The sequence below is a fragment of the Chlorella variabilis genome, assembly GCF_000147415.1.
Source record: "Chlorella variabilis unplaced genomic scaffold CHLNCscaffold_10, whole genome shotgun sequence".
NCBI lineage: Eukaryota > Viridiplantae > Chlorophyta > Trebouxiophyceae > Chlorellales > Chlorellaceae > Chlorella > Chlorella variabilis.
In genome coordinates this window covers 312,986-339,969 of record NW_005435078.1, presented here as the reverse complement: position 1 = coordinate 339,969, position 26,984 = coordinate 312,986, and the positions used below count along the sequence as shown (strand labels likewise).

At 68.6% G+C, this 26,984-nt stretch overlaps 7 protein-coding genes across 7 annotated transcripts in view; 5 read left to right on the top strand and 2 right to left on the bottom strand.

The window, feature by feature from the left end:
* The first annotated feature begins 460 nt into the window (after positions 1–460).
* On the top strand, positions 461–4,337 carry CHLNCDRAFT_31085 (hypothetical protein). Its single transcript, XM_005847669.1, has 8 exons — positions 461–593; positions 818–914; positions 1,209–1,312; positions 1,642–1,840; positions 2,081–2,271; positions 2,561–2,742; positions 3,061–3,244; positions 3,576–4,337. The coding sequence occupies exons 1-8, from the start codon at positions 539–541 to the stop codon at positions 3,743–3,745; spliced, it is 1,182 nt and encodes a 393-aa protein (XP_005847731.1). The 5' UTR covers positions 461–538; the 3' UTR covers positions 3,746–4,337.
* Positions 4,338–4,478: 141 nt separating this feature from the next.
* Positions 4,479–8,652, bottom strand: CHLNCDRAFT_133793 (hypothetical protein; the record flags this gene model as incomplete). Its single annotated transcript, XM_005847496.1, has 15 exons — positions 4,479–4,548; positions 4,697–4,743; positions 4,924–5,118; positions 5,286–5,374; positions 5,540–5,610; positions 5,779–5,881; positions 6,034–6,079; positions 6,314–6,352; positions 6,565–6,654; positions 7,017–7,103; positions 7,352–7,458; positions 7,743–7,859; positions 8,058–8,161; positions 8,263–8,372; positions 8,557–8,652. 15 exons carry the CDS (start codon positions 8,650–8,652, stop codon positions 4,479–4,481), a joined length of 1,371 nt encoding a protein of 456 aa, XP_005847558.1.
* Positions 8,653–9,533: 881 nt separating this feature from the next.
* CHLNCDRAFT_57818 (hypothetical protein) lies at positions 9,534–12,910 on the top strand (the record flags this gene model as incomplete). Its single annotated transcript, XM_005847668.1, has 11 exons — positions 9,534–9,575; positions 9,695–9,893; positions 10,109–10,175; positions 10,426–10,468; positions 10,641–10,733; positions 10,949–11,001; positions 11,225–11,341; positions 11,544–11,637; positions 11,806–11,944; positions 12,162–12,394; positions 12,683–12,910. The coding sequence occupies 11 exons, from the start codon at positions 9,534–9,536 to the stop codon at positions 12,908–12,910; spliced, it is 1,308 nt and encodes a 435-aa protein (XP_005847730.1).
* Positions 12,911–13,415: 505 nt separating this feature from the next.
* On the top strand, positions 13,416–14,392 carry CHLNCDRAFT_133791 (hypothetical protein; the record flags this gene model as incomplete). The annotated part of the gene is made up of 3 exons (XM_005847667.1): positions 13,416–13,649; positions 13,911–14,055; positions 14,229–14,392. The coding sequence occupies 3 exons, from the start codon at positions 13,416–13,418 to the stop codon at positions 14,390–14,392; spliced, it is 543 nt and encodes a 180-aa protein (XP_005847729.1).
* Positions 14,393–14,986: 594 nt separating this feature from the next.
* Positions 14,987–16,469, top strand: CHLNCDRAFT_133790 (hypothetical protein; the record flags this gene model as incomplete). The annotated part of the gene is made up of 2 exons (XM_005847666.1): positions 14,987–15,403; positions 15,537–16,469. The coding sequence occupies 2 exons, from the start codon at positions 14,987–14,989 to the stop codon at positions 16,467–16,469; spliced, it is 1,350 nt and encodes a 449-aa protein (XP_005847728.1).
* A 216-nt stretch (positions 16,470–16,685) lies between these two features.
* On the top strand, positions 16,686–19,675 carry CHLNCDRAFT_133789 (hypothetical protein; the record flags this gene model as incomplete). Its single annotated transcript, XM_005847665.1, has 12 exons — positions 16,686–16,846; positions 16,931–17,031; positions 17,185–17,260; positions 17,372–17,430; positions 17,536–17,624; positions 17,831–17,926; positions 18,128–18,194; positions 18,408–18,477; positions 18,723–18,816; positions 19,056–19,160; positions 19,334–19,421; positions 19,566–19,675. 12 exons carry the CDS (start codon positions 16,686–16,688, stop codon positions 19,673–19,675), a joined length of 1,116 nt encoding a protein of 371 aa, XP_005847727.1.
* Positions 19,676–23,361: 3,686 nt separating this feature from the next.
* The window catches only part of CHLNCDRAFT_57817 (hypothetical protein), a 5,578-nt gene continuing 1,955 nt past the window's right edge, over positions 23,362–26,984 (bottom strand). Inside the window, exons 7-16 of the mRNA XM_005847495.1 lie at positions 26,792–26,884; positions 26,481–26,616; positions 26,152–26,219; positions 25,883–25,954; positions 25,697–25,768; positions 25,428–25,518; positions 25,066–25,238; positions 24,781–24,871; positions 24,343–24,470; positions 23,362–24,059 (exon numbers count right to left, since the gene is read on the bottom strand). Coding sequence (XP_005847557.1) covers positions 23,964–24,059; positions 24,343–24,470; positions 24,781–24,871; positions 25,066–25,238; positions 25,428–25,518; positions 25,697–25,768; positions 25,883–25,954; positions 26,152–26,219; positions 26,481–26,616; positions 26,792–26,884 — 1,020 coding nt within the window. The 3' untranslated portion in view covers positions 23,362–23,963. The remainder of the gene's footprint in view (positions 24,060–24,342; positions 24,471–24,780; positions 24,872–25,065; positions 25,239–25,427; positions 25,519–25,696; positions 25,769–25,882; positions 25,955–26,151; positions 26,220–26,480; positions 26,617–26,791; positions 26,885–26,984) is intronic.

Sequence of the window (26,984 nt, the reverse complement as noted above, 5' to 3'; positions counted from 1 at the left end):
CAGCGCAGAGCTCGAGGTGGCTGCAGCACCTGCACCCGACCCCCGTCCCAGCGTTTCCCGGGCGTCTGAATTGTCTTTCCAGGCCCGTCCAGGCTCCTGGAAGTCATCCAGGCCGATAGAGCCGGCACCAAGGGCGTCACCCACTCGGCGGTTCTCTGCCAGAATGAGCCTGCAGCAAGCCGTGATGCAGTGTGGGGCATTGCAGCAGCCCAGCGCGATCGGCGGCAGGCAGAGCGCAGCTAGCACAGGTGCGGGGTGCTGCCGGACGCTTTCGCCAAGCCGCTACGGCCGGCGTGCTGATTGTCGGAACGCTGGCCCAGGTGCAACCTGGCACCAGTTCGCTGCTGCCGACTGTGCTATGTGTCCCTGCTCCCATCCCACGCCCTGCGCAGCGGCCCTGCGGCCAGCAGCACGCCTCCCGCGGCGGCGGCGGCACGTGGCGGCGGCGGCGGCTGCGGCCGACGCCCCGCCGCGCCGCGTCGTGGTGACGGGCCAGGGCGTGGTCAGCAGCCTGGGGCACAGCCCCGAAGAATTCTACATGAACCTGCTAGCGGGCAGGAGCGGTATCAGCATGATCGAGGGCTGGGACACAGGTGGGCGGTGGGGCCGAGGATGGCAGTGTGTGCACCCACCTGCCCTCTGGGCGGCCGCCTGCTGTGGGTCGCTGCTGGAGGCGGACACCTCCCCTGCACCTGCGCGTCCTGGCAGCCGTGCGTGCCCTTCTTGGTCCTGCAAGCCGTCACCCGCGGCCCGCCTGGCCTGCCCGTCCTGCCTGGTGACGTGCCCGCCGCCGCCCTGCCCACCGCTGCCGCTGCAGAGGACTTCAGCACGCGGTTTGCGGGGCAGGTGAAGAGCCTGGACTGCGAGGGGTATGTGCTGAAGAAGTGGGAGAAGAGGATAGATGTGACCATGAAGTGAGTGAGCGGCGGCAGCATCTCCTTTCTTCCTCCTTTCCTCCTTTCCTCCCGCCTTGCCTCCTTGCCTCTCTCCTCCCGACCTCCCTCATCGCTGCGCCTGGGCGGCGGCCTCATCCTGGCTGTGCCGGTCCCATGCATGCTGCGCACGCCGCGCTGCGCGCGACGATCTGCTGCAGGGGCCTGCACTTGCGTCGAGGCGCGCAGCGCTGCCTCTGCCCCGCTGCCCCTGGCTGCCTCCCAACCACGCTTGCCCCTGCGTGCCCCACCCCCCTGGCCTCCCCCAACCATTAGGTACATGATCTTTGCGGGGAAGAAAGCGCTGGAGGATGCGGGGCTGCCTTGGGAGGGCCCCGAGTTGCAGGACCTCAACCGACAGCGCTGCGGCATCTTGATAGGTGCACCGCCTGCCTGCTGGCGTGGGTGGCGTGGGGTTGTAAGTGCGCTCGCTCGTTAGGGCGCGGCCAGCCGTGTGTCGGCTGCCGCCGCTGCAGCTAGGCATGCTGGGCCTCGAGCTGCGGCGTGCTGGGGAGCGCCTGGGCGGCCAGCTGCCGGTGCTGGGGAGGCCAGGCTGCGCCCCCGCTGAGCCTTCTGTGCTTCGTCTTGCTCCTCTCTGGGTTGTTCCCACCTGGAGCTCCCAACCTCAAACCCGCCGCCTCCTCCGCCTGCTTCCGCCACTGACTTTTGCCGCCCCCTTGCTGCCCCCACGCCCCGCCTGCGCCCGCAGGCACCGCCATGGGCGGCATGCAGACCTTTGCCACCGCGGTGGAGTCGCTGCAGAAGAGCTTCAAGAAGATGAACCCTTTCTGCATCCCTTTTGCCATCCAAAACATGGGGGGTGCGATGCTGGCGATGGACCTTGGGTTCATGGGCCCCAACTACCCGATAGCCACCGCCTGCGCCACAGGCAACTATTGTATCCTCAGGTGGGGCTGGTGCTGGGGGTGCGCAGGGGCGGCGGCAGCGGCGGGGACCGCAGGGCCGCCGAGCTGCCGCTGCTGGATGCTAGATGCATGGGCGTCCCCACGCTGCTGCTCCTCAATATGCTTGGCGTGCCGCCCAGCGGCAGCCACACGCCAGCCCTCCGTCTCGCCCCTGCCCTGCTGCCCCACTCTCGCCCTGCCTCGCCCGCTCACCCTTCCACCCTCCCCGCCTGCGCCCGGCAGCGCCGCCGACCACATCCGCCGCGGCGAGGCAGACTTGATGCTGGCGGGTGGCTCCGAGGCGGTGGTCATCCCCTCTGCCATCGGCGGCTTCATCGCATGCAAGGCGCTGTCCAAGCGCAATGAGGACCCCGCGGCGGCCAGCCGGCCATGGGACCGAGACCGCGACGGCTTCGTGATGGGGGAGGGCGCAGGTGGGTGGGTGGGGGTGGGGGTGGGGTGGGGGGCGCTGTAGGTGCCATGCGTGCATGTGTGCATGTGTGAGTGTGCGTGTGTGTGCATGTGTGTGCGGTTTTGCTGGTGCATTTGCTTGGTGTGTGCGCGTGCGCGTGCGCGTGTGTTGGTGCGTGTGCGCGTGGGCATGTGTGTGCGTGTGTGTGCAGCGTGGAGGGGCGCGCCGGGCGCTGGGCGCCACCCCACACGCACCCCACCCCACCCCACGAGCGCCTCCCCCGCCGCCGCCCTGTATTCCAACCACCGCAGGCGTTCTGGTGCTTGAGGAGCTGGAGCACGCCAAGGCGCGGGGGGCGCCCATCCTGGCGGAGTTTGTGGGCGGCGCCTTCACCTGCGACGCGCACCACATGACGGAGCCAGAGCCCAACGGGCGAGGCGTCATCTCCTGCATCGAAAAGGCGCTGGAGCGGTCGGGGGTGGCGCCCGAGGAGGTGGGTGTGATGTGTGTGTGTGTGTGTGTGTGTGTGTGTGCGCTGTGGCTGGGGTGGGTGGGGTGCATGATGTGTGTGTGTGTGTGCGGCGCGAAGCGTGCTGGCGCTGGCGCTGGCGGTGGCGGCGGCACCGGTGCAGCGCGGCGCCTCGGCTGCAGCGGCACTCCCGGCCCGGCCAGCCGCCGCCCCGACTCCTCCGGCCGCGCCCACCCTACAACCCTAACCTCCACCCCTGCCCCTCGCCTCTCCATGCCTGCCTTGCGCCCGGCCTGCCTCACACATGCATGCCGCCTCCCTGCTCCCGGCCCTGACACGCAGGTGGGCTACGTGAATGCCCACGCCACCTCCACCCCCGCCGGGGACATGGCCGAGTACCGAGCCATCACCACCGCCCTGCCCCACAAGCACCTCAAGATCAACTCCACCAAGTCGATGATCGGGCACCTGCTGGGCGCGGCAGGCGCGGTGGAGGCGGTGGCCAGCATCCAGGCGCTGCGCACGGGTGGGTGGCTGGGGGCGGGGTGAAGGTGTGCGTGTGTGTGGTGGGTGGTATGTGGTGGTTGCAGTCGCGCTGGGAGGGGTGGCTGTTCCAGACGGCGCAAGAGGGATTCCGCCGGCTGGCCTTGTACACGTGTGGTGCCGCCTGCTGCCCTGCCGGCCGCCGTCGAGTGCTCATTTAAAGCCACCCCACCTGCACCCAGCCTGGACCCCCCCACCTCCCCCCAAACCTCCAACCCCACCCTACCAATGCTCCTCCCGACCTCCCAAAGCATTCCATCCAACTTGCCGTCACCTGCCCACCCCACCCTGGCTTCCCCCTGGCTTCCCCGCAGGCTACCTGCACCCCAACCTGAACCTGGACCACCCCGAGGAGGCGGTGGACCTGGGGGTGGTGGTGGGCAAGGAGAAGCAGGAGTGGGACACGACCCGCGTGGCCCTGTCCAACAGCTTCGGCTTTGGCGGCCACAACAGCTGCATCCTGTTCCGCAAGTACCAGGGCTGAGGCAGGCCGTGCGAGGGTTTGGGGGTCCATGCTGCGTGCCAGGCTGGCGTGCCAGGCTGGCGCCGCGTTGGCCCAGGCCCAGACTGCCAGCGCTCGCATGAGCGGTAGCCGCAGCCCGGCCCGCGGAAGAGCAGCATCCTTTTGCCGCCGCGGCGGCAGCAGCCGCACGCACGGCTGGGGATGCCCTGGCGAGAGCCGCGCTCTGCGCAGGCTGGCTGGACCTGCCCGGCCGCGGAACGCCTGCCCCGCTGCGGCGCGCCTTGAGACCCGATGCCCATATTTGCACGCCTGCACACGCTTCTGCTCCCTCCTTTGTTGTTTTTTCCTGCTCACACACGCATTCAGGCTGCCCCAACCCGCCGCTTGCCCGCACGGTTTTTTCCTGTCCATTTCTCTCTTTGTGCCATCTTTCTCCCCTTCCACTCTCCCACAAACTTGCCGAGGCCCTTCGCTCCCGTTGCTCCTGCTTGACCGCAATTGACCGCAGCTGTGTGCATTGAGAGAGCATCAGCACTGTTTCATACCAGCACGCCGCCATCGCAACTGAAAATTGAAGTGTTTGCTGGGGACACATGTAAACAGCAACAAGGTTGTCCAATTCGGTCAACTGAAAGGAGGAATAACGCCAGCGGGCGGGTCCTGGACAGGTCACTGCTAGTGAGCTGAGGCGGCACCCATTCCAGAAAAGGGCTCCTCCCGATACGCCAGCGCAATACCGCTGTACCGCCTGCTCTCACTCTCCCACACGGTACCGCCGCACGCCGCCGATGCCGCGGAGCTCCACGAAGGATTCGTACAGCAGCCTGCAGGCAGGCAGACGGGCAGGTGGAGGCGTGGGACCGGTGAGTAGAGCGAGCGAGGCATGGCGGAGGGGCGGTCGGTTGAGTGGGGCACAGCAAGCAGGCCGCTCGCCTGGTGGCGGCGATGGATGGCGCCACTTTGGCAAAAGACCCAAGGCTGCCGCGCCACAGGGAGGCCACGCCTTCCTGCCGCAGCATCTGCACACCAGGCAGGCAGTGCGGCAGGCCAGGAGTCGTTCCGCGATTGTGGCAGAGCACGACGCACCGTCTGGCTTGCTTGCCGCTGCCCAGCGCGCCGGTGCCCGCTAGCCTCCCGGCCACACCACCAAGCCATCCCCGGCAGCCCGCCACGCACGGTCCCCGCCCACCCCTGCCCACCTTTGCAGCGCAGTCCAGGGGCCCCGAGTAGAGGCGGGGGAAGCCCGGCCGGCCCTGCACCTGCAGCCGCCGCATCACGTTTTCTAGCGGCATCGTGGTTGCCATGACGCCCACCGCCGCCATGCCTCCCAGCATCCCCTTTTCGCCCGCCGATGGCTGCGCGCCGCGCAGGCGGGCATAGCCCGTGCACAGCGCCTGCAGACCAGGTGGGAGCGCAGGCGGGTCGGGAGACGCCACGCTGGTGCAGCGGGCGGGCCGCCAGAAACCACCTCGGCGGCAGGCAAGCGGCGGGCCGAATGTGTGGCTGCTATCAATCAGGGGCCTGACTGGCGGCAGCACGGCAACCTGTCCCGGGGCCCCACCTCGTAGCTGGCAAAGGCCAGAGCCATAGCAATGGAGTTGTTTGCTAAGCCCGCTGTGTAACCCTGGTACAGCCCCTGCAGCCCCCGGTCTGCAGGCAGACGGGCACAGGCAGAAGGGCAGAGGCAGGCAGGGCATGGCAACACTGCTAACAGAGAGATGGATAGCAGGCGAACCCTGCACACACATGGCTACGCCACAGGCTGGCTACGGGGCTGCCACGGAGCTGGCCACACCGCGGCGCCGCTGCCCCCACCTGCCCACGTGCCCCGCAGCGCGGCAAGATACCCGCCGGCGGCTCTGCCCTGCGCCACAGAGACCTGGGTTCTGCAGTACGCCCAGCAGTACGCCCGCGGGAGGGGGTGGGGCGCGGCAGCAGTCAGCCTGGGGCGACGTTTGGCAGCAGCCTTGGGGAGCCAGGGCCGCCGGGCCCGCCAGCAGAAACCTCTCAAAGCCAAATGCGTGGCGCAGAAAGCCGCACGGTGCTGGCGGTACAGCACGTGCCTGAGCGCTTCTAGGGGGTAGGTTGCGGTGCACGCCGTCCCGCCGGCAACCATCCCGGCCAGAAGCTTCTGGTAAGTGCTCAAGTCGCCGGCTCCTGCAGGGGCTGGTGTGTGTGTGTGTGGTGTTCAGGGTGGGAGGGGGTGGGCTGGGCAGGGGCAGTGTGCAGTGCGTCAGTGGTCTGTCGCCGGTGCAGTACAGGGCCGCGATACGCTAAGCGCTGTGCAGCCAGCGGCATCGGCGCCGCACCCCGGCCGCTGTAATGGAGCATGACGTCCTTGCAGGCATCATACGTCTGCAAACAGCCACGGGCAGGAACGGGGCAGGAGATGAGAGGCATTATCCGCCCCGGGTAGAGGCAGAGGCGGAGGCAGGGGCAGAGGCAGGCAGGAGGGCATTGGTGAGCAGAGGCGGAGGATGGTGGGACCGCGCAGGCGGTGCTGCCGCAGGCTGGCTGGCCTGGGGCAAGGGGGTAGGTGCTGCGGGCAGCCGGCAAGGAGTGAGCAGCCCAGGCCCAGGCCTGCCTCACCGCAAACTGGATGGCGCTGGAAGGGAAGACCTTCATGACCTGCAGGGGAGGGGGCCAAGGTGGGGCAGCAGGCTGCAGCAGGCTGCAGCAGGCTGCCGGTACAGATGGCAAACACTTGCAGGCCCAACCAAGGTGGCCAGTGCAGTACAGTAGCCACAGATAGGCGATGCGGCGGGCACCGAACGGCGGCGGCGGCAGCCCATGCGCGCCCACCCACAACCGCCACCGCCACGTGTCGTCCACCCACCCACCGTGGCCAGGTTGCCCCTGAAGAGGCCGCGGGGCCCGCCGTCGGCCCACATGCGGCGCAGCACCGGGCCCAGGCGGGTGGCGCTTGGGTCCTGCGCGGCAGCCAGGCGCATGCACGCGGGGCAGTGGGAGCAGGAGGCAAGTTGAACGATTGAAGGCAGGCATGCGGCCCCGCCCCATTCCATGCCACCACAAGGCCGGGAGGGCCTCACGAGGGGTGGCGGGGCATGTGCGCCTCCAGAGGTTCCCAATCACCCGATCCCCGCCATGCACGCCTGTGTGCCCCACCAATCACCCGCTCCCCCAAAAACCGCGGCTCATCTGAGTTCTTGGCGAGTGGAGGCCACCACCACCCCACGGCTCCCCGCCATGCACGCCTGTGCCCCCCACCATCGGTCCATGTGCCCCATCATCCCACAACCAATCACCCGCTCCCCGCCACCCCACAGCTCACCGCCATCATGATGGTGCGCAGCCGCTCCAGGGGCGCCACCACGGTACGCGACACCGCGCCCGCCACGCCGCCGGCCAGCAGCCGCTCCTGCGGGGGCAGCGCGGGCGCCGGCGTGCCGCGCCTCGCTTGCAGAGGGAGGCCTCCCCTGCACTTACCCTCAGGGCTCTCCCAGCAGGCGGTGCAGGCACCAACGCCTCATGCTCCGGAGCAGAGCACCCCAACAACACATGCGCAGGCTGGCAGCAGCCAAGCACTGCGGTGCCAACAAAGCAGTCGGGCACTGGCCAATCGTGCGCTGACCAGTGGCTGGCTGGCTGGGCGGGCCCTGCCCTCACCAGGGGCTGGCTGGGCGGCACGTGCCCCAGCCGGTATTCCATACTGGTGAGCCAGGAGGCGGAGTCGATCCAGGCCGACAGGATGTTGGTGTGCCGCACCTGGGCGCCTGCAGGAGGAGGGCGGCGGGGCGCATGCAGGCGGGCGGGCGGGCAGGTGTGAGCGAAGAAGGCGGCGGAGCGGGCGGCAGCGCGGGCGGTCGCTCAGTGCGTGCATGCCGCGGAGCAGACGCACCACACGCGGCCCAGCTCCTCCGGCCGGCCAGCCAGCCAGCCCACCTACAGCCTACCCCGGCACCAGCACCAGCCCACTCGCCACCGACCAGCAAGCCAGCCGTTCCGAGAGCTGCCAGAGCAAGCAGCGCTGTGCCCGGCCCGGCCCCCCGCCGCCTACCGGGCAGCAGCACCACGAAGCGCCGGAACTCTGCGTAGTTGATTCGACCGTCCTTGTTGCTGTCCAGCATCGCAACCATCCTCTCCGCCTCAGCCGGCGCCACGCTCAGCCCCAGCGCTGCGGCGGCAGGGTGCGGAGCGGCAAGGCGTCGGCCGGAAAGGCAGGCCGGGCAGGTGCCAGGGCGACCAGCGGCGGCGTGCCGGCAGCAGAATCCGGCACAGCATGGCGGCGCAGCGTGGCGGCGCAGCGTGGCGGCACGGCGGCTGGCGGCATGAGGTGTTCCGAGGTGGGGCGGCGGGCTGCCTGCTGGCGCACCGGTGGCCGCCCGGTGCACCTCCCCCGCATCCAGCTGCCCGTCGCCGTCGCTGTCGATGTCCCGGTACACCGCCCGGATACGCTTCTCCTTGGACAGAACGTAGCTGCAGGCGGGAGGGGCCGAGCGAGGCTCAGAAAGGGCACTGGGCGGCGGCGCAAGAGCGAGCTGAAAAGGTTAGTGGGGACGGAGAACTTGTTGGCGCACCTCTTGAACTCCGAAAATTGGACCTCCCGGTTCTTGTCCCTGTCGTACTGGGTCAGCAGGTCAGAGATGTAAGAGGCGCCGGCTGGCAGGCCCAGCTGCCGGAGGGCCGCCTGCACCGGCGACATATGGGGGGGAGGAGGCGGCGGGTCTCAAAGCACGGCTGCCTCTCGCTGCTGTGCATCGCGGTCTCTGCCCTGACGCTCTCTGATCACCAATTCAGACAGGGCTGTCGAGAAGCCTGCCTTGTCTCGGCGGATCGTCCGGCAAGCGCTGTCGGCAGCTATCACTCTTTACCTGCATTTCTTGCACGTCCAGCGATCCATTCTTATCCACATCGAGTGTCTGAAACAGCTCCAGGAGGTCATCCTCTGTGGGCTCGTCCTGGCCCATCGCAGGTGAGAAGCGCTGCGCAAGAATCAGGAGGGTGACCGTCGCAACAGCATGCCTCGATCGCAATGGCGCTGCGGCGCTCCTGGGGTTCCCCAGTAGCGCCGCCATTGTGGCGGGCGCCGGCGCCGTGCAGTGCGGTTTGTTCGTTGCTGCCAGCTGGGCTGCGTTACATGTGCGCTCAATGATACATGAGGAAAATCTACTGACATGGGTTCCAGCAGAGATTTGTACCAATCAAACCAATAGTCTGAAACTGAGGAGCCCTGGCGCCAAGCGGGGTCCCGCACTGGCCGCGCACTCGGTTGGTTTCCACATGCCATTGCTGCTCCTTCTCCATCGCAGCACTAAGTGCCTGCATGCTGCGACGTTGCGCCAACCCCAGGTGTTCCAGCTCTACCTAGCTGCAGTGCATGACCTTGAGCCGGCGGCGGACCCTGCGGCCCCAGGGTTGGAGACGATGCGTGTTTGTTGGCGGGTGGGAGGGTTGGTGGTCAGTGAGTGGCTGGTTCACTAGAGCGCCAAGGGACAGGCATGCCTGGTGAGCCATCAAGGGCCGCGGCAGCAACCGAGGCGGCATGCGCCGCGCGGCAGCTGCTTGCCTGGCGCTTCGCCCCATCCTGAAGTGGTGCTCTCTAAAGCGGCGGATCGGGTCCAAATTGTCTCTCAAACCACCTCATAAGCCCACTTTTGCAGCCCAGCCAGGAGTTTGGGGAGCGGGCAGGCTTTCAAGCCCTATGCCCGCCATGCCGCTCTCCATACGGGCTGCAGCGCTCCCGAAGTCTTCTTGCGCACCACAGCAGCCTCGCCACGGCTTGCGGCAGCTTGCCGCTGCACCATGCCGACGCCGGGCGGGCGTGGCCCACGCCACCCCTCCGACGCAGATGACCGTGGAGCGTCCCTCCAAGATGATGCAGTGGCTCACGGTGTAGCACGCCGCCGCCCAGTTTGCTGCCGCCCGCCGCTCCCGCCAGCCACTCCCGCCGCCGCTCCCGCCGCCAGGCCGGCCCTCCAAACCGTCCGCGCGCCTCTGCTGCTGCCGCAGGAGTCGGGCGCCCCCCAGCAGAAGGTGAAGCTGCAGACGGTGGTGCGGGAGGGGACGGAGGTTGACATCACTGTGGCGGCAGAGGCGCTGCAGCCGGGCGACGTCGCGCTGCGCATCCCCGAGCACCTCATCGTCACCCTGGATCGAGTGCTGGAGGACAACACGCTGGCAGAGCTGGTGACCACCGGCAAGCTGTCGGGTGCGCGGCCGCGCCGCGGGCGGCGGCGGGGCAAGCGGCCCGGGCACGGCCGGCATTCAGGCAGCGTGCCGACCGTGCTTCCAGCCCGTGACCGCATCTACCCGTCTCCCCAGCACCCAACCCACACCCCACATGCGGGTGTTCCAGTTGCCGGAACGCACGACCCTAGCCACCCCCCACTCACACCCCTGAACGCTCCTGCCGCCCGCCCGCAGAGCTGGCCTGCCTCACGCTGTACCTCGCCTATGAGAAGAAGCGGGGCAAGGAGGGCTGCTGGTACCGGTGCGTGCGGAGCGTGTCGCGTGCGAGGGCGCGGCGGATGCTCTGCCTTTACTGCGCTGTGCTGCGCTGCGCTGCGCTGTGCTGGGATGGGATGGGCCGGGCGTGAACTGGCCTCCCTCTCCATGCCAGCCGTGTGCGGCTGCCCGCTGCCTGGCGCCGGCAACGCCGCAGCCGCACGCATCGCCTGCCCCGCGTCCCTCAGCGCCAACGTGCTTTCCTCCTCCTTTCTTCCCTCCTTTCTTTCCTCCAGCTTCATCAAGGAGCTGGACCGCATGCAGGGCCGCGGCTCCCAGGTGCGGCACCCCTACGCCGAGCTGCGGCTGTGCCAGCTTGGCTCACAGCTTAGGCAGCTGCCTGTGCTGAAGGCGCGCGTGCACGAGGGCCCAGCCGCCGACGCTGCCCGCGCTCCCTGCCTGTTGACCCTCGCCCTTCCTGCCTGCCTGCCGTGGCGTGCGCCGCCTGCAGGGCGCCAAGTCGCCGCTGCTGTGGGACGAGGGGCAGGCGGCGGAGCTGCTGGCCGGGTCGCCGGTGGTGGGAGAGATTGAGGCGCGGCTGCAGGTGGGCGCCATCCTCCGCTGCCCTCGGCTGGGACCGCGCCTGCCTGCCTGCCTGCCTGCCTACCTGCCTCAGCTGGTCAGCAGCTGGGAGCAGCTGGCGAGCTCCCTTGCATGTCGCTTTCCACAGCAGCGGCTTTCGCCAGCTCTGCGCACCTGCGCGCCTCTGCTGGGGCTGAGCCGCGTCGCCCCCTGCTGTGGCCTGCCTGCGCGCTGCAGGGCATCCGTAAAGAGTACGAGGAGCTGGATACTGTGTGGTACCTGGCGGGAAGGTGCGGTACGGGGCGTGTACTGTGCCGCATGAGCCGCTGCGTGCAGCCAGCACGCCCCTGCACCGGCCTGCCTGCGCTGCAAGGCCCAGCCGCCGCCCGCCTTGCCAACCCTCCCGCCCGCTCCCAGCCCCGCACGCCGCAGCGGCTCACTGCTTGCAGCATCCCATGCGCCGCCTGCTCACCACCCCACGCTCGCTGCCCCCCTGCGCGCTCGCCCCTGCAGCCTGTTCAACCGCCAGCCCTTCTCGCCGCCCACCGAGCAGTTTTCCTTCCCCGTCTTCCGCCAGGCATTCACCGCGGTGCAGTCCTCGGTGGTGCACCTGCAGGGTGTGGCGCTTGGGTGAGCCCGCTGGCACCTAAGCTGGCTGCCTGCCTGCCTGCCTGCCGCCGCGCTGGCAGCATGCCTGCCTGGAGATGCCGCGGCTGGGGTGCAGCAGCCCAGCGGGGCCATGCTGATGGCTGCAGCAAGTGCGTGCCTACTGGGGTGGTCTTTGGAGCCTCCACCCCGCACCCTGCCTACCCGCCTGCCTGCCCGGCTGCAGCAAGCGCTTTGCGCTGGTGCCCATGGGCCCGCCGCTGCTCACCTACAGCAGCACGGCCAAGGCGATGCTCAAATTCGATCCGGAGAGCCACGAGGTGCGCCTCGGCAGCCCTGAACAGAGCCCTGATTTGCGCTACGCGCGCCTGCCGCTCCCTACTCCCTCCACTTCCACCTCTCCCTTTTTCTCCCCAGAAGGCTTGCCGTTGCGCACCATGCGACTGACTTGCTTGCCTCACCTGCCCCCTTGTTTGCTGTCGGGCCAGGTGCGGCTGGCGGTGGACCGCGCCTACCAGCCGGGCGAGGCTGTGCTGGCGTGGTGCGGGCCGCAGCCCAACAGCCGCCTGCTCATCAACTACGGGATCGTGGATGAGAGCAACCCCTACGACAAGCTGCCGCTGTCCAGTGAGTGCCCCTTTTTTGAGTTATTTTGGGATTTGTTCTGTTCTGGTTGTCTGCCGCCGCCACCCAGCAGACCTGCCCGCTATCTCAGCTACCCGGCCAGCCCCCACCCCATCCCCACTCCACCCTGCCACCTTATTACCACCACACGCACGCCCACGCACAGGACTGGGCAGGTTCCTTCCCACCTTGACCTTACCCCGCCTCCCCCCTGTCGCAGTCACCATCCCTAGCGACGACCCGCTGTACCGCCTGAAGCGGGACCGGCTGGCGGAGCGCGGCCTCAGCACGCAGCAGACCTTCCAGCTGCAGGCGGCGGCGTCGCTGCCCGCCCAGCTGCTGCCCTACCTCCGCCTTGTCCACTCCACGCGGGAGGCGGATGTGGAGGGGGTGAAGTGGGAGGAGGAGGCGGGGCCGGTGGCGCCTGAAAACGAGCTCACCGTGCTCAACCAGGTGAGGCAGCTGAGCGGGGCGGGCCTGTGTCATATGTGTCGTGCGTGTCTGTGCTGTGTGGTTGGGTGCGAAGCGCATGGCGCATGTCTATGCTATGTGTTTCGGAGCGGAGCAGTACAGGGTGTGTCACGAGGCAGGCTGCCGGCACAGGACGCAGCTTCCCTTGCTGCCCGGAGCCCTCCGGCAACAGGCCGGCGGGTGGCGGGTGGCTGCCCGAGCCAGCCCACACGCCGCCAGTGGACTGACGCGCCGGGCGCCGCCGCGCGCTCGCCGCCCGTGCCGCCGCAGCTGATCACGCACCTGCGGCTGCGCCAGTCGCGGTACCGCACCACGATCGAGGAGGATGAGGCCATCATCGCAGACCCCGCCAAGGGGCCGCGCCCTACCGTGGCCGCGCGCCTGCTCAAGATCGAAAAGGGCATCCTTGCGGCCGCGGTGGCGGCGGCCATGGCGCTGCCGGGGGCAGCCGAGGCGGCGGCGCACGGGCCGGTGGTCACAGCGATCAAGATGGAGTGATGGAGGAGGTGGGGGGCGCGCCTCCCTCGGCTGCGACCCAGCTGGGCGCTTGCCTGCCCTGATGCTGGTGCCAGCTAGCCGCAAGGCGCCAGCCTGCTGGTCCTGGGCAGGCCACACACACGCATGCCGCTGTTTCTCGAGATCCAGTTTTCCAGGCTCGCACTGTACCAATAGCATGCCCGCGGGGCATTCATTGCGGCGGCGCCCGTCTGCTTGCCGCCTGCCTATTCGCCTGATCCGTTGCGTGCCGTCCGCTGGCATGGTTTTTTCTGCCACAAACTGCCCATACTGTCAGTGATGCAATCAGTGAATTGTGCCCCCGCTTTCCCCACAGGCGACAGACAGGCTGGGGGCAGGCCGGCAGCAGGCGGGTGGCGGCGGCTTTCCAATTCAAACCCACCAGGGACCCCAAACGCGACACTGTTGGTTTGATTCGCACTTTCGATTCATGTGATCACTTTTAGAGCCGCGACGCTCGCTGTTCAACACGCAAGCGGCTGGCACAATGGCGACAGCAGCGGAGGGGCCACAGCAGCACGCGGCGCCGCCGCATGGCAACCAGCAAGAGGCTGCAGATCGGCTGGAGTGGGTGAAGCAGATGAGGAGCGCGTTCAGCCCCGAGGGGATGTGCAAGGCCGACGGCGAGGTGGACCAGGACTTTTTCAAGCCCAAGAACATCATCATACGCCTCAAGGACGACGAGAAGTGGGGCGCAGCACAAAAGGAGGCGCTCTACAAGGTGGGGGCACGCGGCGGCCGGGCGGCACTGATGGCAGCCTGTGTGCGTCCCCGTGTGCCAGAGGCTGGCAGAGACTGGCAGTCGCCGCCGGACACTGCATGCCCAGTGCGGTGGCTGAAAGCCGCGGTGCCGGCTCGCTGAGCCACGATGCCGACATTGCATGGCACGGCGCCAGAGCTGCCGGCAGCCGACGACAGCTGTGCTTCCAGCGTCGCGACCCACCTTGCCTCGCTGCCGCTGCCCTGCTCTCTTTTCCTGCAGGGCCTGGAGCGGTATGGGGTGGGCAAGTGGCGGGAAATGATCAACAGCTTCCCAGAGCTGTCTCGCTACAAGGACACGGACGTGCGGGTGCACGCCGGGCGGCTGCTGGGCGCCCAGTCCCTGGCCCGCCACGTGGGCTGGAAGGGTGAGCGAGGGAGCAAGCTCGGTCCCCGGGCAGCCGCCCCGGACAGCTGCCTTGCTCGCACCGCAGCACCTGCCGGCAGAGCCGGCCCCGCAGCTGGAAGGTTCAGCTAAGCCTGGCCCTGCCCTCTGCCCGGCTGTCCATCCCGCCCCGTCCCGCCCCGCCCCGCCCTGCAGGCGACCGTGCGGCGGTGGATGCGCAGCGGGAGCTGCACCTCAGGATCGCGGGGGCCACCAGCTGCCTGAAGAACGGAGTGCTGGTGGAGAACGATGAGGGCAGCGTGGCGCGGTACCTGGAGCAGCACCCAGAGGTGGCAGCCCAGATCGGTGCGCCGCCGTAGCGCGGCGGCGCACCCCCAACGCAGCACGACGCGCCTCGGACCGCTGCCTGCTGCCCCACTCGCAACATGAGCGGCGTCAGCAGCGGCAGGGGCTGCGATGTGCGCTGCGGTGTAAAGCTCGCTGGCGGCGGCAGGTGCATGCAAGAGCACCTGGCATGGCGGGAGTGGCCTAGCAGCAGGATTTGGACCAGGCAAACGAAGTGCAAGAGGAGAGGTTTGGCTTGCGCCCCAGTGCTCCGTCGACGGCAAGGCTTCCTGCTGCAGGAAGTGTAGACACCTGTCTCTGTGATTTTCCCATTCCACCCGCCCGGCCTGCGCCCGCCGCCTTGCTGCTGCCCGCCTCTTCGCACTGCCTGCCAGCGGGATCCCTGGCTGGCTGATGGGCCCATCGTGCGACATCCCTGCCGAGAAAGGAAGGCTGAATCAGTGGAGGCTTTCAGCAGCGGGAGATGAGGCAAAAATGTGTCCCCGCCACAGCGGTCCCAGCGCGCCGCCCCAAGCAGGATAAACGGCGGCATGCCTTCGATTGTCGTAAATCGGTCCTCTGCTCCGCAATCCCTAGCGCACTCCGCCGGCGCTCGCCCAGCAGCAGGCATGCCGCCCGGCAGCTCGCAGTTTGCACAGCCTGTCCCGGTGCCCGCCAGCACCGGGCCGGTGCTGGAGCTGGTGCAGATGCAAGCGGTCAGCGTGGATCCCCGGCTAGGCGGCCCGCTGATGAAGGCGCTCGCGGTGGCGTCGCCGCTGACGGGCCTCCAACACGTCAAGCGGGTGCGCAAGCGCATAGACTCCTCCCCGCTCGCCCTGCACATCCTGCTGTGCCGAGTGGATTGGGAGCAGCAGCAGCAGCAGGTTGAGGATGACATTGAGCAGAAGCAGCAGCAGCTGGGGAAGGATGGAGAGGCCGGCGGGCGGCAGCAGACAGGCAGCGCTGCTGGCGAGCAGCCGCCGTCCCTGCCGCCCGCGGTGGCGGAGATTGTGCGGCAGCACGGCTTGCAGCCCTTCACCGTGCAGGTGAGGCGCTGTGGTGCGGCGCCAGGTGCTTTGCCCAGCTGGTGCTGGTGCTGGCAGTGATGGTGCGATGGGCCCGCCACTGTGGCTGCAGGCAACCTGCGCACCCTTGCTCGGCTTGCACCCTGTTACGCAGGTGGCCATGCATGCGCCCGCGACGCGTGAGCAGCTGGATGAGTGGTCGCAGCACTGGCCGCTCAACTGGCGCCCGCCAGACCCCGCAGCCGTGGCGGCGGCAGCGCCGCCACCGCCCGCCGAGGCGGCAGCCATGCGGCACCACATGGCGGCTGCCTGGCAGCTGGCCCGCCATAATGCAGATGCCGGCGGCGTGGCCAACGCCTGCCTGATTGTGGACCCCCAGCGCGGCACGGTGGTGGCTCAGGCGGCAGACTGCACGCACCGCCACCCGCTGCAGCACGCCGCCATTGCGGCGGTCGCGGCGGCGGCAGACTGGCAGCTGCGCACGTGGCCGGCGGAGCAGGCGGCCGTCGGCGCGGGGCAGCGATCCGGGGAGCTGCAGCAGGTGGCAGGGGGCGCTGCCTGCGGCGATCCGGGAGCGGCTGACGGCAAGCGGCGGCGGCTGGAGGGGTGTGCCGACGTGCAACATGCGGCTGCCGAGAATGGCAACCACCTGCAACGGCCGAGGCGGCAGCAGCAGCAGCAAGAGCAGCAGCAGCACGAGCCCAGGGATGGTAGCGCAGCCACTGCTCTTCGAGCGGACAATGGCGCAGGCCGGCTAGCCGCACCAGCAGCAGCAGAAGAAGAAGCAGGCAGCCAGCCACGTGCGGCGCTGAGGGGAGAGGCGTCCGCTGCCGAGCGGGCGGCAGCGCCTGCTGCCGACCCCGGCCCCCGCCCCTACCTCTGCACCGGCTATGACTGCTATGTGCTGCGTGAACCCTGCACCATGTGTGCCATGGCTCTGGTGCACAGCCGGCTGCGGCGGGTGGTGTTCTGCTGCGCCGATCGGCGGTACGGCGCCCTGGGCGGCGCCTTCAGGCTGCATGCCCAGCGCAGCCTGAACCACCACTACCAGGTGTACCGCCTGCCGCTGGCGGAGGCGGAGGTGTAATGCAACAGGGTGGACGCAGTGTGGGAGAGGGACGATAGAGCAGCGAGGTTCATGCCTCACAGGGCAGCGGGAATGAAAGTCCGTTGCCCCAGTTTCAGCGCCCGCAGTGTCCGCGCCCGCCAGGTCATCGTCCTCTGGAAACGTCAAACCCCTTCGTGCGTCACCGATCTGCTCTTTGTTTTCGCTATAAAACTGATCGGTGATGTTCACAAGGCCATGGCGGGGCTGACGAGCCTGGCCTCTGCGCTGAGGGATATTGCAACGCCGGCAGGGAGGCTGCACGCGGCTGGGGCGGTGGCAAACCACGTGTATGGGGCATCTGAGCCTGGTCACGCGGCGAGCTGGCGGCCGCGCACATACGCGGAGAACAAGAGCAGGTGGAGGCACGGCGGCGCCGCCGCCAGCAAGCGCTCTGCTCAGGAGAGACTTTCACACTGCCGCGGCCGCCTCTCTCTCTGCAGGTACCTCTGGACGGACGCATTCGGCGTGGTCAACTACATAACTCTTGCAGCGGAGACCGGTCAGAGGGTGTATCTGGACCAAGCCGCCGCGCTGATCACGGGTCGGTTGGGCGGCGCATTGTGAGAGCTTGACTGGAGCCATTTGGTCATGCCAGGGGCTGCTGGAGGCACCAAGAGTCCAGCAGGTGGTGGGGATGGTGCCGGAGCATTACCATGCGTGCCCCGCATTGCGCCTGCTCGCACCGCGCCTGCAGCCGTGCACGACACTCTGGGCAAGACACGAGATGGCAAGCGGCGGCTGGGTGGTGCCACCGACGCGGAGCCAACCAGGTGCGGAGCGGAAGCAGGTTGGGGGCTGCCGGCGCCAGCTGCGAGGCGCTGCCCTGCCGTGCCTCGGGCTTTGAAACCCGCTGAGCAGCCTGGTGCTGTTGCTGCACGCAGGGGCGGGCTGAGGATCGGCAAAGCGCATGGGGAGGGGCATCCGGACGGCGACGGCCAGTGTGAGGTGCCAGCCAAGGCCACCCCCTGTTCACTTCTTCACTGACTTGCTGTACCACAACTGTCCTGCTGCATTGATCCACTGGTACTGTCCCACCGTACCGCAGACTTCCACTACCTCACCAAGTGGGGCTTTGCCCTCAACCGCATGAGCCTGGCCAGGGGTGACGACAAGTACAACCGGTGGGCGGTGCAGGTGCGCGGCCTGCTTGCGGGTGCGGATAGGTAGTGTGGCCTCACTGTCCCTGGCAGGTGTTCCTATCCATCCTGTTTGCCCGCTGCTCCTGCTCCTCCTGCGCATCAGCTCAGCCTGCCTGTGTGTGTGTGTGTGCATCGACTCGATGCACCGATCAAATCGGCGCCCGCCTGCTGTGTGCTGTGCACGCTGCGCATGTCGTGCAGCTCATGGAGGCCGCCCACCCTCACTTTGTGGACGGCAGCGGCGGCCGCGAGCCGCGCATGTGGTGGAAGATAAGCATCGACATGTCTCGCCCGCTGGTGAGCGCGGCGGCGGCACAGGGAGCCAGGAGCATGGCAGGCACATGCACAGGGAGCGCGTGCCTGGACAGCTGCCATCCAGGCGGCGGGCAGGCAGGCGGGTCGGCAGGTGTCCTAGCGCCTCCCCGAGCCCGCCGCTGCACGCTTGAGCTCTCGCATGTGCCTCATGTGTGCCTCCCCCTGCTGCCTCTGGCGGCGCAGGTGAACAGCGAAGGCAACCTGGATCCATTTGATGGGCTGGTGACCTACCGCCTGCTGCAGGAGACGGGTGGGCACCCCTTGCAGGGCTCCGGCAGCCAGCGCATCGTTGCCCCCTGCCCACCTGCCCGCCCTTCCCCTGCCTGCTAGTGCTTTGCTTCTGCGCTGCGTGTGCAAGCAGGTTTCTGCCCCCAGGGCTGCACGTCAGGGGCGCAACCCCTTGAAGAATGTCTGCCCCGCTTGCTGCTTTGCTGTCTACGACGGAGCGCCTGCCTGCCTGCAGCGGGGGACCCGTCGGTGCTGGCTGCACAGATTGACGACATGGAGCGCATGGTGGAGCGCAAGTACCGCTGGTGAGTTATCACGGTAGTGCTTTATTTATGTGCTGAAGTATGGTACTACAAGTCCAGCTGCCTGCATTGCCATGGCCCTGTTGCCTGAGGAGGAGTGTACTGCGGCTGCTAAACTCCACGATGGCTGGGCCGGGCGGCGCCTGCTGCGCTGCGCTGTGCCATTGTTCAAGCCTGCCGGCCGCCGCCGGCGCTTCGTGAGGGCCGGGCCTTCTTTTGGTGTGCCTGATGGCACGACTGTACTGCAGGTACCGCAGCAGCGACCCGCTGGATCTGGGTGAGGCGCTGTGGCTGGCCCACTGGGGGCTGCCCGGCCAGCCCTGGGCGCAGCTGGTCACCCAGGTGCGTTTGCCAGGTCTGCTCTCCTTCCGGCCAGTTCCGGTGGACTGTTGTGACCAGCAGGTGGCACCAATTGTTCTGAGCTGCGAGTTTGTCGGCTGCCAGCAGCACCAGGGGCTGCCGCAGCCCCTGGTGCTACTTTGCCGGCAGATTCCACCACAACATCATCTCACTTCAGCCTTAGTGCAAACGTGCTGTGCCCGCTGGCCTCCTGGCCGCCGCCGAGCCCTCTTGCTGTGCAGCGCTCGCTGGCGGCGCTGGAGGAGCTGTGGGGCGAGGGCTACTTCCGCCAGCCGGAGGGCTGGCGCCTGGCCTTCCGGGAGTTTGGGAGCACGCTGGGGGTGCAGGTGCGCGTGGATATGGATGCAGCCGGTAGCATACCATCACCCTGACACTGCCAAGAAGCCAGTGGGAAGAAGGGCAGCCTGCAATGATCCGTCACAGAGGGCGGGCGCCCTCCTTTGGCGTGTGGCTCAGGCCAGCTGCCTTCCCCGGCGTGCACGCGGCTGCTTGGCTGCAGGTGAACGAGCTGGCGGGCGCGGAGTGGCGGCAGCGCTCGGGCCAGCTGCACCAGTTCTGGGCGCAGCGCCTGTTCACGCGGGACGCAGGTGAACGCCGCAGCGCAGGTGCCGCTGGCGGCGCCGTTTGTGGCCGCTCTGCATGCCCGACCGATCGAGGACCCGTCCTGCAGCACCTTCTCGCGACTCCCCAGCGTTGCCGCTGCCGCCGCTGCTGCTGTGCCGCGCCTGCAGACATCACTCCCGTCATGTTTTGTTCCAGCCTGGTGCCGGGGGCGTGGAGCAGGCAGTACGGCGACAAGCTGAGGCAGCTGCAGCGCACGCTGGCAGCCAGGGAGGAGTGAGTTGGGTGGGTAGAAGGGTACGGGTGGGAAAGCTTGGCAGGCGCTTGTCACGGTACCAGATCTGGGCCTCGACTCTTGAGCTGGCCGTGGCAGCTGGACCTCTGCCGCTGTTTGATGTTTACCGGCATCGTCCTGGCTGCATTACAAGGCTGTTTGCTGATGCATTGGTGCTACAATACTTGTTGTTTACCTCGGCTGCCACAGTAAACAAGCAAGCCAAGTCACGCCAGGATGCCAGGCGTCAGCAGGGCGCAGTGGCGGGGCGCAGGCCGCCCGTCGTCAGCTGGCCCGCCATGGATGCCAGCCGCCGCAGCTTGAGCGCACCCAGCGCGCCAGCTGGGGAGGCGGCTGCACCTGCCGCATGCCCCTGCTGGCCAGGACCCTCAGGCTGCTGCTGCCGATGCTGCGAGGAGGTTGGGGTGCCCCCTGGCTCCCTGCTGCCATCGGGAAGACGACTGGCCCCCGGCAGGGGGCCCACACCACCTGTGGCCGCTGCCTGGCCAGCCCCAGCGCTGCCGGTGGCTGTGTGGCGCCTGAAGGGCGCGGGAGAGCTGTGCAGCTGCGCCAGCTTCAGACGCTCCAAAGCTGTGCCGGGCCTGGTGCTGGGGCTGGTGCTGGTGCTGGGGCCAGGGCTGGGGCTGCTGTGACCCCCTGTTGGCTTCCCTGCGGCAGTGTGGGGAGCTGCGGCAGCTGGGGTGCGGCTTCTGCCTGCCTGCCGCTCCACTCCAGACGGCGGCGGCAGCGGTGGCAGGTCCTGCCGAGACACAACACACCACTGCCGCTGGCCCGCTGCAGCTGCCACAGCCGCGCTGCACAGCTGGCCGGGTGCCACCTGCCGCAGCCTTGGAGTGGAGGGCAGCTGTGACCAGGGGTCAGCTTGCAGCGAGGGCAGCCGGAAGCTGCCGCCGTCTGGCGCCGAGCGCGGCGAGCTGCCGCCGCTCATCCTGGCCTGCCCCCTCTGCCTGCCGCCGCTCTGCTGGGGTATGCTCTGCTGGGGTGGCCCCCACAGCGTGGCCTCTCCCTCCGAGAGCCACTCTCCTCCCAGGGTAGGCTCCGATGGATCCATCGCCAACGGCGGCAACAGCGTGGTGGCAGGCCTGCCGCTGCTGCTGCCCTGTGCAGCTGCCGCGCGCCCGTGCCACGCCGGCGGCGCGCCGCGGCGCGTGCGAGGCTGCGGCGGCGGGAGCTGCCGCCACCGCGCCTCCAGCTTCACCAGCTGCTGCTCCAGGCCCTGCATCTGCCGCAGGTGCACCTGCGCGAGGCCAGGGAACACATGGCGGCACGGCCTGAGCAGCAGCAGCAGCAGGACTGGACGGGGATTCCAGGCCGCCAGGCAACTGGGTAGAACTCAGCGGCTGAGCAGCAATTTTGCGCGGCACCGTCGCACCTGCCGCCACGCGCCCACGTAGCTGCGCTGCCGCCGCAGCAAAGCGAGCAGCTCCTGCTGCAGATGGGCTGCCAGGGAGGATGGCCGCCTGCCGCTGCCTGGTGCCGCTTTCGCCGCCGCCGCCGTCGCCGCGCCATCTTCTACTGCTGCCGGCGGGGCCAGGCTGGGGAGGCTGCCTGGGGTGCAAGGTGACCGCTGGCCTCCCACCTGGTCAACCGCTGGGCCTGCAGGGCTGCAGGGCCTGGTCCCTGTCGGGCTGCGCGGCGGCGGCGCTGCAGGGCTGGATAACACCGGCACGGGGGTGCCACACCGTGGTTTCCCCGCTGCATCAGCCTCCTCAGAGGGCACCTTGAAGGGAGTGCTCCTTGCGGTGCTGATAACCTGTGGCGAGGCACCCCACTGGCGGCCGCGCGGCGGCGGCACATGCCTGACCCCCACCGCCGCCCGGGCCTTGTGTCGCACGCTGCGCTGCAGGCGGCGGCCCTTGCTGGGGCTGCTGGGGCTGCTGGGGCTGCCGGGGCAGCTGGGTTCAAGGGGTGGCAGCATATGGCACGGGCCCGGCGCTGCTGTGCTGCATGGAAGGGCTGGATCTTGCATGGGCGCTGCTGCCGGGAGAGCTGGGCTCCAAAGCTCTGTCGAGGGCAGTGTGTTAGCTGGTGTGGCTGTCACAGCAGCAGCAGGGAAGGCAGGTGGGATGCAGCTGAGCAGCTCGGCCACGCGAATTGCCAAGCGGGTGGCCGCGGTGCCGTCGGGCCGCCGCCCCCTTGCGCCGTCGCGCGCTCTCTCTGCTTGACGGTGCTTCGTCATGTGGCCTGCCTTCGTCATGTGGCCTGACTTCGTCATGTGGCTGCGTGTGTTGGCAGGGTGGGTGTGGCATGGGTTGAAGGGAGAGTGAGCTGCCAGCTTGCAGTGGTTGCTCCGGGGCGGGGGCGGCGGCGGCGGGTGATGCGGCAGGCTGAGGGCGGCGGTGAGCGTGCAGGGCCCGCCTGCTTGCCTCGCCTCCGCAGCGCAGCTTTCCGGCAACAAGTGCGCAAGGGGCAGGCTGCCGAGGGCTGCAGGCCGGGAAGCACGTGCCGGACGAGGCACAATCGCAGCAAACAATGCCTGACCTTTCAAACCAACTATATTGCCGCAGTTTTATAAAAGCGCAGACAAAGGCGATGCTTTGCTGCTCAAGGGTGCGAAGGCTAGGCTTGTGCACAGTTGGCGCCGGCGCCTTCAGACCAACCGTGCATTTCGCTATTCTCTGCGGGACCTTCAAACTCCCTGAGCTACGACATCATGCGGGTGCATGGGTTGCTCCTATCGCTGCTGGCCCTGCTATCGCAGGTGCGGGCCGTCAAACATCGATATGCGAGACCGCTGCCCTGCCTGCGGCTCGCCCCTGCTTCCGCTGGTCCAGAGCGTTCATCCCGTCCGCTCATCAGCGCGGCGCCAGCGCGCAACCCAGCCCCGCCTACCCGCCTGCCCGCCGCCGCTGCCGTCTGCCGCCCTCTCCTCGCTTGCCGCCTGGCCCTGCAGGCCTCTGCCACCACGATGCGCGACTTCCGCGTCCGCGGCTACATGCAGTACACCAACACGCTGGGCAGCGCGGCCTGCGACAGCCAGTCAATCGCGGCGTGCGCAAAGGCGGGGCGGCTGGGCCTGCGCTCCAGCGGCGACACGCTGCAGCTGCTGCCGCCCGCCCCGGGCTGGGCCATGCTCAACGGCACCATGGTGGGCTGCCCCGAAGCCTTTGCCGCCATCAGCACCGACGCCAGCGGCGACAACCAGCAGGCCACGGGCGTGTTCAAGGCTGACGCGGGGCAGCCCTTGAGGCAGCCCACCACTCCGTTTGTCGTCACGCCCGGAGGCACAGCCAATACCCTACAGATCCGCACCCTCACAATCGACTGCATCTACCAGTTCACGGTGGGCGCTGTGGCTGCCACGGGAGGCGAGAGCCGGCGAGGCTTCCAGGGGCGCAGGCTGTGCCGCGCTCAGCCCCCTACAGCGCCGTCGGGCGCTCAGCCCAGCGCGCCGGGCGATCAGCCGCCACCTTGTGGCTCCTCGCCTCCCCACCTGTTCCCCTGCCCCGCCCTGCCTGCCTGCCCTGCAGCTGACCGAGGCCACAAGCTACATCCTGGGCGTGCAGCCGCAGGCCTGGGTCAGCGTGTTCAAACGCGCCAGCGCAGCAACCGCGCGCGCCCTGTCGCCGGCCGCCCTCCTGGCCGGCAGCTTGGCGGCGGTGGCGGCGCTGCACTCGCTGCGCTGAGTCCACAGCTGCCACGCACTCCCGGGAGCTGAAGGTCCCTTGCGTCACGCTACATTCGTTACATGTATTGGATTAGAACGCTATATTCATTTGGAAGGGACTTGGGAACTGCTGAATCGGCACGCGCACAGCAAAACTGGGGTGGCCAGCGGGCAGCACGCCTGGCAGCGCGCAGCAAACGCGACGCACGCATCATGCGCAGCGGCGTGGCTGGCACTGCGCAGGCGGCTGGCTGCACTGGGCCGCAAAAATGGCTGCCCGGCACATGGCAGACAGGTGGGAAAACTTGGGTAGGGACGTGCACACACTAGGGACGCTAGCACGGGACGAGGGGTAGAGGCAGGCGGCGGGGCGAGGGCGGCAGCAGTGAATATGGCTGCTGCACAGCTACTGGGCTACTTGGTATCATGGGGTGGTGGAAAGCACGCTCAAAGGGGTCGAGAGGGTTGCGGTTGTGCTGCCTGCGATGCAAAGTCGTCCGCGCCGGAGGGAAAGGCATCCGGCGGGCTCAGCCTCCGCCTCAGGCTGGCCTCAGCCTTGGCTGGCAGCCCCGCAGCGCTGCGGCGGCTGGGAGGGAGCCGCCTTGGAGACACGCTCCTGGGGCCGCAGCCGCAGCCTAGGCCTAGGCTTTGGCGGCGGCGGCAGCCTCACAGCGCCGACGCGGCCTGCAGCTTGGCGGCCACCTTCTGGCCCAGGCTCTGGTCGCACTGCGACAGCATGCCCAGCCACACGCGGCGGATCTCCTGCAGGGGGCAGGGGCAATGCGCAGGGGTCGGCAGCAGCGGGCGAGTGCTGGGGTCGGGGCGTGCGTGGCGTGGCAGCGCCTCACAGCGCTGCAGCTCTCCGACACACCGGCTTGCCACACAGCCGGAGATGCGCCCTCGCGACAGGCTCAAGAGACACACAACACACACACACACACGCACACACAACACTCTCTCTCCCCCCCCTCTCTCTCCGCAACGCCGCCTCCAGGCTGAACACACGCGCGCTGCCCCACACCCTCCACCCTCCCTCCACCCCTACCTGCGTGGTGCGCGGGTGCAGCAGCAGCTCGTTTGCGATGCGGGTGACAAAGCGCTCCTGGCGGGCGGTATCCCAGCTGCGGTACCGCTCCCCGGGCTGCTTGAAGTTGTTCTCCTTGGGGATGACGGCTGCGGGGAGCACGCAGCGTCACAGACAGCCAGGCGGTACAGTCAGTGCGGGCGGCACGGGGCGGTACAGGCAGCCAGGTGATACAGTCAGGAGGCACAGTGGTGGGCGCTGGTGTGGGCGAGGCGGTGAAAGAATTGAGGTGCGCCAGGCGCGAGGCAACGTCAAGCAGGGAAGCAGGCGGGCCTCATGGGATGGGCGTCGGGAGCGAGACCAAGCAGCGGCAGGCGAGGCAGCGCGGGAGCCGCGCCCCAGCCTGCGCCCCCGACGGCGGCTGCAGGCATGCCTCTCCAGCGGCCAAACCACACTCACCGCGCTCCCGGCGGCCGGCCAGGGGGCGGGACACGATGGGGTACTGCTCCGCGTGACGGGCCGGGTCGAAGCGGGAGGGGAAGTAGTTGACCTGCGGCAGGCGGGTGGAAAGGACAGGGAGGCAGGGGGAGGAAAGTGTGAGAGCAGGTGATGGTGAGGGCAGGTGCGCGGGGCCCGCCAGCAGTATCGAGCCTGCCAGGCAGGCGGAGCGCGCCCCGCGACCATCCCCCAGCCCAGCCCGCCCCGACACCCCATCCTGCCCCGCCCAGCGCGCCGCCGGCGCACCTCCTCTGTGCGCTGCATGAAGTTCATGACGCCGTCGTGGTGGTTGTTGTGGTGGGCGCACTTGGGCGCGTTGACGGGGAGCAGCAGGTAGTTGCCTCCCAGGCGGTGGCGCTGCGTGTCCTGGTAGGAAAAGATGCGGGTCTGCAGCAGCTTGTCGTCGCTGTAGGCGATGCCTGCAGGGGGAGGGCGGAAAGGGCGGGGCAGGGAGGCGCGGGGGCGAGCGGGTGATGCGGTGGGCGGGCAAAAGCCAGGTGTGGGGGTGGCGGCGCGTGCGCTCGCCAGCTGGCACCAGCCGGGCTCGTTGTTCCGCCGCCTCAATCAATGCCGTGCCTGCCACCGCGGTTGAAAAAACAAAAACCCACCCGGCACGATGAGGGCGGGGCAGAAGGCCAGCTGCTCGTTTTCGTTGAAGAAGTTGTCTGGGTTGCGGTTGAGCACCATGCGCCCCACGGGCTGCGGGCAGGCAGGCAGGCAGGCAGGGGCAGGCAGGGCTAGGGGAGTGAGGCACTGAGGCAGGGCTGGGAGAGCTAGGCGCTGGCGACGCTGGGACCGTGGGCGCCCGCGGCACGCGGGCAGGCCCAGGGTGTGGGGCGGGTAGGCAGGAAGGCAGGGGAGGGGGAGGCGGGCGTGCCTGCAGCGGGAAGACGTCCTCGGGCCAGGTCTTGGTCACATCCATGGGGTCAAAGTCGTACGAGTCGGCGCGCTGTGGCAGGGAAGGTGGGGGACAGAGGGAAAGGTGGGGCCAGGGGGAGGCGTACGTGCAGCAGGCAGGCAGGCAGGCAGGCAGGTAGGGTCCCGCTGAGGCCCCGCCACCCACCGAAGGGTCCATGGTCTGCACAAAGAGGCGCCACTCGGGGTACTCGCCGCGCGCGATGGAGTCGTACAGATCCTGCGGTACGATGTGCAGTGCCGCAGCAGCCCAGGATCAGGAACAAGAGGCACGGTTTGTGGCAACAGGCACAACAGGCAGCATGGGCAGCGAGAGAGCCTGCGCCTGCCCCTTCCTGCCGCTCCCCATCATGTGCCCCCAGGTCCTGTTCCACGTGCCACGGCGACGGCAGTGCGCGGTACCGGCGTCCCGCCCACCTGCGTGGCGTGGCTGTGGTTGCTGCCGCCCACTTGCACCGCCTCCTCGTCCAGAAGGAACTCCACGCCTGCGGGGGCACCCAGAGCGCAGGCAGGCAGGCGGGCGTGGGTCCCTCATCGCAGGCCCTAGCAAAACGGAAAGGCAGCCAGGCTGGCAGGCTGCTGGACACTCAACCAGACACAACACCACAAGGCGCCCCAGGCCCGCCGCCCCGCCGCATGCAGGCCTCCAGCGGAACTTGGCCTGGGGCACCCCGCCCCCGCCCAGGCCCACCCTTGCACCACACACGCCCCCTGCCACCCCTCTTTCGCCTCGGTCACTGCCTCACCGCAGGTTGGCTTCCAGTGGAACTTGACCAGGGTCTCCCTGCCCTGGCTGTTGACCAGCACAAAGGTGTGCACCCCAAAGCCCTCCATGTGGCGGTAGTCGCGTGGCACGCCCCAGTCGTCCATGAGGAAGGTGAACTGAAGGTGGCGGGAAGTGGCGGGCAGGTGGCGGGCAGGCGGCGGGGTTGCGGCAGGCAGGCGTGAGAGCCAGGGCGGGCAGGCGGCGACCCATCCACGCGCTGCCCGCACCCATCTGCCTGCAGGCGGCAGATGGGTCTGCAGGCGGCGGATGGGTCTGCAGGCCCTGCCTCACCATGTGCATGGCCTCGGGGTGGTGGGAGAAGAAGTCGGCGATGCGCCAGCCCTCCTGGATGTGAGACTTGGGGTTGGGCTTGAGGCTGTGCACCTGCACAGGCGCGGGCAAGGAGCGGGCGGGGGCACGAGGGCGGCCTTCATTCATGCAGCAGGGCAGCAGCGGTGGGTGCAGCCCCAGTGCGGCGCGCGCG

Excerpts from the sequence above, each read along its gene's own strand:
- CHLNCDRAFT_31085 (XM_005847669.1), top strand. The coding sequence starts at position 539 with ATGAACCTGCTAGCGGGCAGGAGCGGTATCAGCATGATCGAGGGCTGG. Across the intron at positions 2,272-2,560 it reads CGTGATGGGGGAGGGCGCAG|GCGTTCTGGTGCTTGAGGAG; the intron begins GTGGGTGGGTGG and ends CAACCACCGCAG. Across the intron at positions 2,743-3,060 it reads CGGGGGTGGCGCCCGAGGAG|GTGGGCTACGTGAATGCCCA; the intron begins GTGGGTGTGATG and ends CCTGACACGCAG.